Genomic DNA, 12,379 nt, shown 5'->3' on the forward strand with positions numbered 1-12,379 from the left:
CGCTGTTCCTTGTGCGTATTCTTCGGTTTATTTTCTTTTCTTTTTTGTACTTTCAATGACGTAACAATACGCAAAAAATAAACTTATTGATTCAAAAGTGGGTATGCCAAAGTGTTGAGATTTTTATAATACGCGGCAGGTGTTCCACAATTCGATTTGGGTATAAATAAATGTTCTTTGCCTGGGCAAGAATTTTATACAGGCCGTTTGCAGAACTCAAAGATGATCTATTATCATGAGGGTAGGTAGTACATGGCACTTATTATGGCATTCAAATCCAGCAAATCCTTTTGCAAAAATATGTATGTATATGTAGCATCCAAGAAAATACATTTATGCTGCCCTTTATAATATAATTTTCTTTCAAAGAGTATAACCGAGTAAAATAAAGATCAAAGAAATCGGGTCATATCCAGAGCTAAGGGAAAAAGTACAAATACCATGCTATAGAATATCATTAATATTAACCAGATACTGGAGATAGCACTTTGTATAAATTTCTTTGCCCGATTGAGTGACTCATCCAAGCAAAGAGTAGACGGAAAACCCCACAACTCTCCATATTTTCCCACAGCATATTTTCTTAATATATATATTTAGCATGGCAATAAGCTATGGTTTTTTTGTTATATTCATAATTTGGCCATAGGTCCAGTATGCAAGATGCTGAGGCATTAAGTAGATGCCCAAACTCTCATTTCCTTTACTTGGGAAAAATGTAATACATATTCACGAATGCTCACAATTCTCTCTTCCCCAGCACAACAAAGAAGAAGCTCTATTTATGAAATATTGACAGCTTCATTTTTCGTATTGATTTTCCCAAGAATTGACATACCTGAAAAGTAACCAGCTCGATTCGACCCTCGCCAAATGTAAATTATAATATCCATATAGCGTTGCTAATTTAAACAGACAAATTCCCCAACTAGCAAGAGACGAAATACAACAAAACTGTCGACATCGCCTAAGGTCAGAGACTGAGTTATTAACTCAATTTTTGGCTTCTGTTCCATCAACAGATTTTAGTCATTTAAATAAACACGAGCACCAAATACACATCACATCCATCGGTAGAAAATATTTTCAGTTGGGATTGCAAATCGAGCAGAAATATTTCATTATTGCTGGTGCACACTACAATATCTATATGCAGATTTGTATAGTTTATTTCTGTTGGGTTTTTGGGCAACAAAATTTCCAAACTAAAAACAAAATCTCAATGGGGCGTGGGTGGCGTCTGGATCGACTGCAATTCTTTGAGATATTTGCCAAAAGCTATTTATTCCAATATGGGTTTACAATAAAAACAACAGAGGAACTGCAACTACATATGTACATATATATTTTATATGGAATTTAAATTATGAATGGAAAATTATAGCTTGTATGATAGAGTAAGAAAACAAAAAGAATTCTTGACACGTGTGTATAATCAACTGAATTTCGAATCTGTACACTTGAAATAGATCATCTCCGTTCCAGAAGACATTCAAAAGGTTTTTTTACTAAAGATACCATAGTATCTCAAATCTTAAGATTTGAAAGACTTAAAAAATGGAAATCATAGTCAATAAACTGTGCATTTATGAATTACATTTTGGGGGATACATTTCCATTGAATTAATATCAATAACGTCATATTTCCAAACATTTCAACATTGATTTAATTTGGATCACAGCGGCTTCCAGTGACGTCGAAAGAGTTCGATTTCTACGTCAAACTTTGCCTTCTCTTTATTTTGAGCTGCTATCAGCAGCAGAAGCAGCAGCGAAAGACGAATGCGAAGCGGGCAAAAATCCGTACGCCTGCAATTCTGGCACATGTGTGATTCAAGGTCACACGCGTGCAAGCGATGGAGCAGCAGAGAGGCGGAGAGCGGGAGAGACTGCAGACAAACAAAGCCAAGCCCCGAACCGAACCAAACCGAACCGAACAGAGGTGGAGTGGAGTGGGGACAAAGACACAAGCGATATGCTGCGGAGGGTGGAAGGGAGGCGGGCGACAGAGTTGAGCAACCACTTGTTGTTGTTTCTGCTTTTATTGCTCCTCTTCCTCCTCCTCCTCCGCCTCTTTTAGCGCTTTTGAGGCCACTGTTTATAATGTGACCATTCCATGAAATAGTGGAGCCACACCAAAAGGTCGTCTGCCACGAAAAAACAAAGAGAGAGAGAGAGAGAGAAAGAGTGAGAGAGAGAGAGACAAAGAGCATTAACATGCAAGACATCCAGTCATAGAAATAGTAAGTGAAGTGGCCAGAGGGGCGATATCAATAACAAGATGAGCAAAATAACAAATGAACTCTAAATGTTTGCCCAGCAGCGAAACGCGATAAAGCGGAGAACAGAAACAAAAAAAAAACAGCTACACTACGTCGAAGTTTTTATGCCCTCCGCTCAACCGCCGGCGTACGATACGAAAACAATTTAAGTGCATTTTAATTGATCCTTTGGGAGCAATTAGAGCTGTACTTTTCAACAGCGCACGTAATATTTATGGAACAAAATGGTTAAATAATGCTAAGGAGAACTCAAAGCTCAGCTTATGATTTATGTGCTTGTTTGTTTGTTTACTTCACGGGCTGGCTAATCAACGTCAAAGTCGATAAAGATTTCTTAGAGCTCGAGCGCACATTTGAACGGTTTTTGTAGCTGGGTAGTGGGTGTCAAAAGGGTCGATGATCTGCTTACATATGTATGTATGTATGTATGTATACATAGGTATATCGTACATATCAAGCATAAATATCTATGCAATATGCAATCTATGCATATCTATCTACCCGCACCACTTAAAGCTTAGCAGTCATTACCGCTTTTGATCCCCTACCGTACCAATTGTTTGTGCGCTTCCTTGGGCCACGTCTTAAGTAACTGATTCGTGGATTAGCCAAACTTTTGCTTGGCATACTAAAAAAAAAAAACAGAAAAACGAAAAGGTAAAGGTAAAACTGAAAACCTGTCCGTCTGCCTTCTTTGGGGCACACTTGATTGGCTTTGGATTCCCCGAAAACGAGCATGAATCATCCATGGCAGAGGCACTGGCTCGTCAAACTCAATTGTATCACTCTCCCCTGCCCTGCCATCCGAATTGTCAATTAAAGCGGCAGCATCGGCCTACAAGTGTGCGTGAGCAGTTGAGAGCAAGTGAGAGTGTTGCGCGCCCAGGCGGAAATCTGCTGCGAGCTGAGAGCGAGAGAGAGTGCTTGATACGATCAGTTTAAGCTGCAGGAGAGTATGATGTGCATTGCATATGTATGTATGTACACTGCATGTATGTGGTGTGGGAATGGGTTGCCTTGCTATTCCCGTTTCCAGTCTCTGTGCATTGCATAATTTGGTAAATGCAGTTGCAAAGTTGATGTTCATTTCGAGTGTTCGCTCGTTCGAGTTCGAATTTGCTTTCGAGTTCCGCATGCAATGTTTAGCTGTTGTTGCTGTACCCTTACAGAGGGTACAACGCTTTCGATCAATACTTGACACTGCAGCGCATTCAACAGTCACAGACGAGTCTTAATAGTCTTGTACCTTATACCAGCTGCGATTGAATATGTTTCGACAGTCAAGGGCCCAACAATATGTGCAAGAGTATCTACAGATTCGATGCCAGAAGCTCATCTTTCTTTCTTGTTTTCGTTGATTTGACTGGCTGGTGGTGAGCATATCAAGGTTGTCTGAGCCACACACTTTGAGACTTTGACTTTGTCATTTCACAACTTCAGGTAACTTCGAGACAGAGAGGGAGAGCGGGAGAGAGAGAGAGAGAGAGATATAGATGGCTAGAGCAGCAATAGCGATAGACCTAACATTTTGTTGTGTGTTGGTTTGCCTTATAGAAAATCAGCCGCAATAATAGCAACACACCGCAGCGACAGAAAAAAAAACAGCAGCAACAACAACAACAACAACAGCAACAGCAGCAGCAATAATAATAGCAACAGTCAGCACAAACAACTGTTAATTAATTAATGTGGCAGCGATTTGTGAAGCACCGTGGAATCGGTTGGGTTGGATGTGGTGGGGCGTGGCAGGGGCCAGGGGGAAAGCTCAGGAGCGTGGCCGGCACTGGGTTGGGTCGGATTAGAACTTATTGCCATTTCTCACTGAAACTGGAACTGGCAATGAATCGCCCATTGCAATTGCCCAGTTTTATTGTTTTGTTTTTGCTAATACAGTGAACACCCCTGCTGGGCGGACAACCCCCATGCCGGAGTGTTTCATGGTAGATGGTCACTGAGTAACAATGTGGAGACTACTTGAAATATCTGCTCTGTTCAACGGCGATTAGTAAGTACGTTTAGCGAGTGTTCACTGTATTTGTATGGGGTTGAGGAATGTGGAACAACTAATAAAAGGTCAGCTTTCTCAGGCGATGGAATCTATTTAGTTAATTGTTTTTCCCTGAAGTCCCCGTTTCAATTGTTTCGCTTTTCTCTGTGCATGTTTATTCCTTGTATGGGCACCCAATCTGTTTAAATATGTAACTAATATTACAGAGAATTTTTAGATATTTAAACTTGTACTGCTTCTAAATTTAATAACTCTATAAATGTAATTTATGATATTAATATAATATTACATTAATTCCTAAGTGACTATCCGAATAAATGCATAGATTCACGACTGTCGAAGCAGTTTAAAATAAGTATTTAAAATATCATAAACCGTTTCCATATCGAAATCCAAGAAATATCTTACTAGAAGGTTCGGTTCTTTATAAGAACATACGAACCAATTAGCTGTATACAATACTTCTTCAACTATCTACCTCGAATATTAACCAATGATAACTCAACAATTCCCAATCACACAATTTGTGTCTCTGCCATTTAATTGGCTGATAGTTCCAATGGCTCGAAATTGCATTTGCAGTGCAATAGAAAAACATTTAAATAGTTATAGATGTTGTCACAGTTTTAATGATGTCAACATTAGGCATAAGCAATTAAAACTATTAGCCTAGTCGCTACTAGGAAATGCATTCAATTTCTAAGAATCATTGTAGACGTTTTTCTAAACATTTTTCTAAGTTCTGGGAATTTTCGGCGCGCGCAGTCAATCTAATTCCAGTTAACAGGTCAGCATTATCTTTAAGCCAACTTTTTAATCAAATCAAACACTTAATATTTAACCGCAGAACCAGAACTGGTCACCCGGGAGAAAGGGGAGATATGTGTGACGTATGCACAACATATATGACGCTGTTGTACCGAAGAATGATTAAGTTTGATTTCTTTTTCCCCCAGACGTTAAGATCGGAACTGGATTCTCATCGGGGGAATATGAGCAAGATCCCAGTAGAATAGAATTAATTGATCTGCTGGGAGAAACCAATTTCATTGATGTTCTTTGGCTGAATATGCCCTAATCGCCTATTATTTATAAACAATTTCGTAATTTGTAATCTCGCAGCATTCGACGTTTATTTATAGACAGAATCCAGAACTCACCTAAATCAGAATTTCCAGCAAGGGCAATAATTCAATGTATTTTGTGTGATTTTCAATTTTCAATATAAATTTTATGTTCGTTTCGGATTTTCTCGTTATCGCACACACAGACAAAACACTTGCACACAGACAAACACTTTTGAATGAATTTTAATGATTCGATTTCAAGCTGAATTAATTTCGTTAATTTATTTGTTTCATTTATTGTTTTATTTGGATTTGTTGGCATTCGAATAAAATTTAAATTTCAATTTACGTTACTTTTTCGTTCGCGTCCTTTTGTAGCTTTCGTTGCGCCTTGTTGGCCAAGGAGAGGAGGAACCGTTTGCCAGCAGCGTCGAACCGTTAATGAAGCCGAGACCGCCTTGGCCGCCACACGGAGTGTGCCGTTAGTGCCGCCCCCAAAACCACAGGCAAAAAAGTTGTCCTAGGGCCGCCGCCACTCAGTCAGGCAGAGGCAAAGCTTTCGCTGCTGCCTGCGCACACGCAAGCGGTACGTTTCCTCTGCCGTGGTGAGTTCGAAGCCACTTTTTCACCTCAGTTGGGTAGCCGATTCGAACAGAAAGTTGGCGCCCAATCTAGCGGAAACTGTGTCCCATGTCTGGGTTTCAGCCCCCCCGGGCAAAATGGACGGCAACGGCACGAAAGCTGCCGAAATGTGTATGCCCTTGCAGTTTATCGAATCAAGGATGAACTTTAGCAAATCGCCGATCCATTGGCCACTCAAATAATAATTATGTTCATGTCTGAAATAATAGCAACTTCATATAACTTAAACTTATAATATATGCATGGAAATAGAACGTTTAATATTTATTTCTTCTTATACGAAATAAGTTCCAGAACTTTAAAAAACAGTAGACTAAAACTTAAAGGCCCAATCTAAGGGCATAACAAAAAATAGCAAGCGGATGCCGCAACCGAATCGAGTTACCATGTGTGAGAACTGAACCGGATGTGGCCCCTGAGTGGGAGTGTGGGGGGATGTCGTTGGGTGGCGTTGCCCGCAGGATGTGACTGTTGCTTTGAACTTAATGTTCTTTCATTTTGCGTAGCCGAATTTGTCATGTGTCAATTGAAGAGATTACATAAAAAATTGATTTTAATCAATGAACTGAAGTCCTCAGACATATTTCATATATATAAATTATACGGCAAATTTGAAGACTGTTTTCTAGCTTACCAAATCATACATAGACAAGAAAAAAGTGGGTAAGCAACCGTCTGACGACTGCTTTTTAATGCCATTACAAAGAAAGTGCGCCGAGGGAATAATCAAAAATTGATGAAGAAAGAGAGAGATAACTTTTCGGGTTTAGCACATAAATAGTTGGGCTCATCGTATTAAACTTTAATCAGATAATTATATTTAAATATTTAATTAGCCGAAATAACACAGCATCGGTGGTTCAGTGGTAGAATGCTCGCCTGCCACGCGGGCGGCCCGGGTTCGATTCCCGGCCGATGCATAACAAATTTTTTTCTATCTTATAAAATTATATTTGTTTAATTTCTTGGATACTGAAAAATGTACGTATAGATTTAAAATATTTGTATTTACGAATTAGTAGAACGTCATGACTTTTTTTTAATAATATTGTTAAAAGAAAACAATATTTTAAATCAATTTTCCTTTAACTTATTTAAAGTCCTAAAATATAAATTCAATTTTATAAACAGATCGTATTATTTATTAGAAAAGATATAGATACATGGTATTACAAAAATCCAACACCCCAGGAATAAAACTTGCAAGCCGAAGCATAAGGAAAAGCAGAAAGCGGTCGAGTTTAGTTTTCGTGTTTCGCTTGACAACATTAATTTAACTTTTATATGAGGTTGGCCTAATCATCATTTGAGTATTTGTAAGCGAACCAGTGTATTTATAGTACTGCCATGTACCCCAATTAATGCCGTCGGTGTCGTCAGACCAACCATCTGCATAATATTTTCCATTAAGGGAACTGTAATAATAAGAAAATTAAAATAATAAAATGTATTAATTAATAGCGTTAGTTCTGCACAAAATATCTGTACCTGTATCCGCAATCATTATACCACCAACCACCACTATCACCTTTAGCACAATTATTTATATCATTAAAGTCATTATCCCGGTCAAATGTAGTAAACTTCATATTTAAATGATCGATTAGTGAATCTCCGGCTGGTCCGTAGAATTTTCCCAAAGATTTCAGGTTGTAGCCTTCCTCTTCGCTGCCTACTTGAAAATCATCGTATTGCGCAAAGCTGGTAGATCCGTCAATTTTTTGGAGATGGATGAACAGCTCGTGACTTTGGTTTTTGGTCATTAGATGAATTTTTTCGAGTCCCAGGAAAAAGTTCCCCTGGAGGTTGCCGAATCCAAGTTTGTACTCGGTCCAGTTGCGATTAAAGTTTGTACTTCCGTCGATGCGCCTTTGAATGACCGTCCAGCCAGACGAAGAAGGCTCGCAGGGAACTAGAAAAGGTTCAATGCCTTCAATCTTGGGACATGTGCTGGGAAGATTCTCCGCCGTCTGATTAATTTGCACTTCAGACATCGCCTTCACCTGCTCGCTGAGGTGCTTAATTTGTTCGGCATTGTTTTCTATTTCTATCATACTATCTAGGAGCTGGTACTGCAATTTTAGTTTGCTTTCCTCCAATGAGTGTATTTTGTCTTTAATTTCGCCTGTCACATTCATATGAGTGAAATTCTCGAGAAAAGGCTGGAGAACTGTAAAACAATATCCATTACACTGCTCCGCGATGCCAACATCCTTCGTTAAATGCGGTATATCCTCCTCTCCACTTGCGCGTGAGGTTTTCCCTTGGAGGATACAAGCACACAAAGTGATCACAACAAAGCCCGAGCTCCACATGTTAAACTTGACGCTAGGTACTGTCGATTCACAACTGAACTGATTTTAGTTCGAAGTTTCATGCTTATATATCAATTGGCTTCATTGCGTATGCAAGTGTGTGTGCTTAATACATCGAATCTTTGCATATGCATGGTTACGTCGGAATGGAAATGATTTTATCTGAGCGGCTTCGAACACCGATGTTCTAATCGAATTCTCGTCGAGCACAAATAAGGCGACTAACAGATTATATAAACCGATGACTAGGTATTATTATTAGTGACGATGCTGGTACAATTATTAGTATATATCCGTAATTAGTGACAATTTAAATGCAGTATTTGGTTTCACTGCATCTACGAACAGTATTATCTTCAGTATTGTTTTGCAGCAATATTGAATTATCATTCCAGCGTTCGTTCAATAAAGTTGAATCACCCATTGAATCACCATAGTAGGCCCTGCTCTTTAGTTAATACTGTTTTACATAGTACCTAGCTGAAAATCTCAGTCGAATAATTCATTTCATTTGGTGCTGTTCAGCTGTAAACTTCTCTCTTCGAAAAAAAAACCATAAATAAAAATACAAAAATTTAATTATTAACATTTCTGTGCCATTTTGAGTTGAAAAGTTTCTTTAAGAGATTAATTAGGCAGTGAAGCCATGAAGCCCAAAAGTCCACGTATTCGTCAAACACAATCGACTGCCCTGCCCAATGGGCCCAAGAACGTATCGCCCAGGGCCCCGTACACCAAGTCCCTGGTTCCGGGTACACTGCAAAAGCGTCGCAGCATTACACAGCGCAGCCCAAAAAAGAAGAACAATGGGTGAGTGTTCAAAGAGATCCAAAATAAATAAATAATAAATAAATAGTAAAGAAATAATAAATATATAATAAATATATAATATATAAATAGTAAATAAATAATATATAAATAAAAAATATATAATAAATAAATAATTAATAATAAAATAAATAAATAGTAAATAAATAAATAATAAATAAATAGTAAATAAATAAAAAATAAATAATAAATAAATAATAAATAAATAATAATTATAAATAAATAAATAATAAATAATAATATTAAATCCATGCAGCGTCTTCGACAAGAAGAACAACGAGCAGCTGCTGGGCAAAATCCCACCCGGTGGACTGCTGACACCCTCATCGTCGGACACCTCGCTGACCACCGCTGTGTCCCGCTCGGGTCAGCGCAGCTGCTTGGTCATGCCAAAGGTCATGAGCCTGCCCAAGCAGCCCACAGCTCCGACTCCCTATCTAACGCTGAAGCGCCAGCAGACGGCGGCCATGATAAACTTCCAGGCGCGCAAATCCGTCTCCCAAATGGACTTCAAGGAGGCCCGTCGCACAGGCAACTATCAGCTGGTGGCCCATGTGCCCGCGCCGGGCAGCCAGGACAACCACCAGACGGCGGCCGAAGCTGGCTTGGATGCGAGCATGTCCAAGCTGCTGTTGCAGGATGCGGCACTGATGTCCGAGGCGCCCAAGGGACGGGTGAGCTTTGTGGTCAGCCCCGATCAGGATGCGCGCGTGGCCAGCCTGAAGATCTTCAACACAATAATACTGCATGCCTGGCGCAAGCGTCGCCAGAGCGTCCGTAATATCACGGAGCAATTTGAGGACCAAAAGAAAATCGTGAGTATCCATTGGGGGAATAATTTGAGGCAGGAAAAATTTAATAGAATTTTGACACATGAATCAAAGTTTTTTGGGAAATGTCAAAGAGCTTTCGGTCACACACTCCTCTTGCTATGGATATCATTTAATTCCAAACGCGTTGTTTTCCTGTGCCCCCAGCTAATGAAAACTCGCAATCAGCTGCATCTGTACACCTCGCTGTTCTCGGTGGAGCAGCGTCGCAACGGCACGCTGAACGATCAGCTGCGGCAATCGTACCGCGAGGCTGCCGATACAAAGCTCTCCTACGAGGAGCTGCACCTGCAGCTGGCGAAGATCAAGAGCGAGAAGCAGCAGCTCGACGAGCAGCTGAAACAGAAGGACCAGCAGATCAAGAACCTCAAAGAGGTGCAGCAGTCATTGAACAGCGAACTGTTTCGCGCCAATGCCGACCAGCGGGAACATTTGCAGCAAATTGCCCAACTGCAGCGCGACTATCAGGAGAGTTTGGGCATCCAGCGTGAGCAGGCCAGTGACCTGGAGCTGGTCCAGATCGAGATAGAAAACTCGATGAAGCTCATCAAAGAGATACACCAAGAAATGGCAAAGACAGAGGCGCTCCAAAGCAACTCGGAGCAGAAGTACAAGTAAGCGATACAAAAGTAGTCCCTATCCAAAACTGTATGTCTGCAACTGTTTTACACCACCTGCAGCCAGCTGCTGGATCACACCAAACAGCTGGAACACTCTGCTCAGGAGATGAAGGAGCAGCTGGCCCTGCTGCAGAGCTGCCTGGCCGTCACCATGGGGCAGCGCATCCGCCAGTGCCTCGCCCAGCGACAGATGTACCAGCAGGCCACCTACCGCATGCTGCACTTTGTGGCTGACTATGTGCTGCCCGGCAATCCACCGCCGCCATCCATTCCACAGGCCATCAAAATGATCAAGGATCTATTGTTTACCAAGGTGTCGGGCGAGGCGAAGGATGAAAATCAGGATGAAAAGTCCATAGACCTCCTGAATGAATCAGTAGATAATCCGGACACTTCCAATTAATATTAATACTTATTTATTTATTTAATGGTTATCATTTATTTTGTTCTTTTGTTCTGGTTGTAGTTACTGTTTAAATTCATATATTTTGTTGTACAATAAATGTAACCATTTACTGCCAACCCGATAAGTAAACGAGAAGGAACGTGTGAGTCGCTTCTGGGGACGCAACTCTACATATACCCGTACACAGTCAGCATAAACATTTTTGTATACATTTTTTAAATACACTTGTAGGAGTGTGATATCACCTGAATCTGGAAACAAAATTTAATCTAGCTTTTATAGTCTCTGAGATCCAGTCGACAAACAAGACGGACATTTCCTTCTTTCCACTTTCACCACAAATCTAATATGCCCCTAAACTCTTTTTTGAGTACGGGTATAAAAATATGTCAGTTATGCAGATAATTTATACAACATATTTATTATTAATTGATCAACTTTTCAGCTCTATACAGATGCAATCAATTAAATTAGCGTGGCATGCACCCTGACATTAGCCCGATTGATGCCGTACGCGATCCAGTTGCTGGAGAGTACATAGTCGCCCGGGGGAAAGGGCAAAAACGTTGAGAACTGTTGCAGCACAAAATTGGTGGGCAGCTTATGCAATATCAAATCGTGCTGCAAATAACAAAAGAAATGAGTCAGGGACAAGCCTATGGAAGGAACAGAGGAACTTGCATTGTAGGGACACGAATGATTGATGTTTGAGTACGTTTGGAACAGCCCAAGGAAAAATGTAGTTACGGGATTCCTTGCGCTGCTGAACTCCTTACAGCCATCCAAAGTTGTGTTGTAACTGATCGGCTGTAGTCCATTGGAGCGTTTATACAGTTCAAAGTTTACCTTTTTGGATGGATACATTAAACTTATTATGTTTTGGGGGAAACTGCGAGTATTTTGCGTACCTTAAATTGGGTAACTGGTTTCTGATGGAGAATAACCTTGATGGACATGTACTTGTAGGTGCGATTCTGGGCTTTCAGGTAACACTCTTCGAATTCAGAGAATTTTCGATCCAGATTGGTGCATTTTATATTTTTAAACTCCAGTCTGCTGGCGACCTTTTAGTAAATCCCCCCTACATTAGTCGCTGATTGCAGTCGTACAAGAAAAATTGCACTCACCGCACAAATGTCGAATAAAAATAGAATAATGCAACACATCCACATCATGCCAATACACTTTGGATTCATTCTAACTACTGGCGGCTCAGCAGTCTCGGCAACTGATTTAAATGGTACACCGAGCAGCGCTTAAAACAAAGTGGAAACCATTTAACCCAGAAATTACCCTCGCAATTATGTATGTTCGATATCAATGGTTTTTGAATAATTAGCTTGAAAAAGTATTGAAAATTTTCCAATTTTCCAAGCTCATA

The 12,379-nt window shown here is 40.2% G+C and overlaps 3 protein-coding genes and 1 non-coding gene across 4 annotated transcripts; 2 read left to right on the forward strand and 2 right to left on the reverse strand.

Moving 5' to 3' along the window:
• The first annotated feature begins 6,848 nt into the window (after window positions 1-6,848).
• Trnag-gcc lies at window positions 6,849-6,919 on the forward strand. Its single transcript has one exon. It is a non-coding gene; the product is annotated as a tRNA-Gly (tRNA).
• Window positions 6,920-7,120: 201 nt separating this feature from the next.
• On the reverse strand, window positions 7,121-8,368 carry LOC111073496 (ficolin-1-like). Its single transcript, XM_022365825.2, has 2 exons — window positions 7,488-8,368; window positions 7,121-7,414 (listed from the first exon to the last, which is right to left on the reverse strand). The coding sequence occupies exons 1-2, from the start codon at window positions 8,312-8,314 to the stop codon at window positions 7,273-7,275; spliced, it is 969 nt and encodes a 322-aa protein (XP_022221517.2). The 5' UTR covers window positions 8,315-8,368; the 3' UTR covers window positions 7,121-7,272.
• Window positions 8,369-8,818: 450 nt separating this feature from the next.
• Window positions 8,819-11,112, forward strand: LOC111073497. The gene is made up of 4 exons (XM_022365826.2): window positions 8,819-9,124; window positions 9,399-9,957; window positions 10,120-10,586; window positions 10,653-11,112. Exons 1-4 carry the CDS (start codon window positions 8,961-8,963, stop codon window positions 10,993-10,995), a joined length of 1,533 nt encoding a protein of 510 aa, XP_022221518.2. The 5' UTR covers window positions 8,819-8,960; the 3' UTR covers window positions 10,996-11,112.
• Window positions 11,113-11,462: 350 nt separating this feature from the next.
• LOC111073519 lies at window positions 11,463-12,207 on the reverse strand. Its single transcript, XM_022365855.2, has 4 exons — window positions 12,126-12,207; window positions 11,907-12,062; window positions 11,680-11,844; window positions 11,463-11,619 (listed from the first exon to the last, which is right to left on the reverse strand). The coding sequence occupies exons 1-4, from the start codon at window positions 12,192-12,194 to the stop codon at window positions 11,464-11,466; spliced, it is 546 nt and encodes a 181-aa protein (XP_022221547.2). The 5' UTR covers window positions 12,195-12,207; the 3' UTR covers window position 11,463.
• Window positions 12,208-12,379: the final 172 nt, after the last annotated feature.

This window comes from Drosophila obscura, unplaced genomic scaffold, assembly GCF_018151105.1.
Source record: "Drosophila obscura isolate BZ-5 IFL unplaced genomic scaffold, ASM1815110v1 contig_37, whole genome shotgun sequence".
Taxonomy (NCBI): Eukaryota; Metazoa; Arthropoda; class Insecta; order Diptera; family Drosophilidae; genus Drosophila; species Drosophila obscura.

Bases quoted from the DNA above. Each gene is read 5' to 3' on its own strand.
- LOC111073519 (XM_022365855.2), bottom strand. From the start codon at position 12,194: ATGAATCCAAAGTGTATTGGCATGATGTGGATGTGTTGCATTATTCTA. The intron at 12,063-12,125 runs GTGAGTGCAATT...ATTTACTAAAAG, and splicing joins TTTTATTCGACATTTGTGCG to GTCGCCAGCAGACTGGAGTT. The intron at 11,845-11,906 runs GTACGCAAAATA...CCATCCAAAAAG, and splicing joins AACCAGTTACCCAATTTAAG to GTAAACTTTGAACTGTATAA.
- LOC111073496 (XM_022365825.2), bottom strand. From the start codon at position 8,314: ATGTGGAGCTCGGGCTTTGTTGTGATCACTTTGTGTGCTTGTATCCTC. The intron at 7,415-7,487 runs GTACAGATATTT...TTATTATTACAG, and splicing joins TATAATGATTGCGGATACAG to TTCCCTTAATGGAAAATATT.
- LOC111073497 (XM_022365826.2), top strand. From the start codon at position 8,961: ATGAAGCCCAAAAGTCCACGTATTCGTCAAACACAATCGACTGCCCTG. The intron at 9,125-9,398 runs GTGAGTGTTCAA...AAATCCATGCAG, and splicing joins CCAAAAAAGAAGAACAATGG to CGTCTTCGACAAGAAGAACA. The intron at 10,587-10,652 runs GTAAGCGATACA...CACCACCTGCAG, and splicing joins AACTCGGAGCAGAAGTACAA to CCAGCTGCTGGATCACACCA.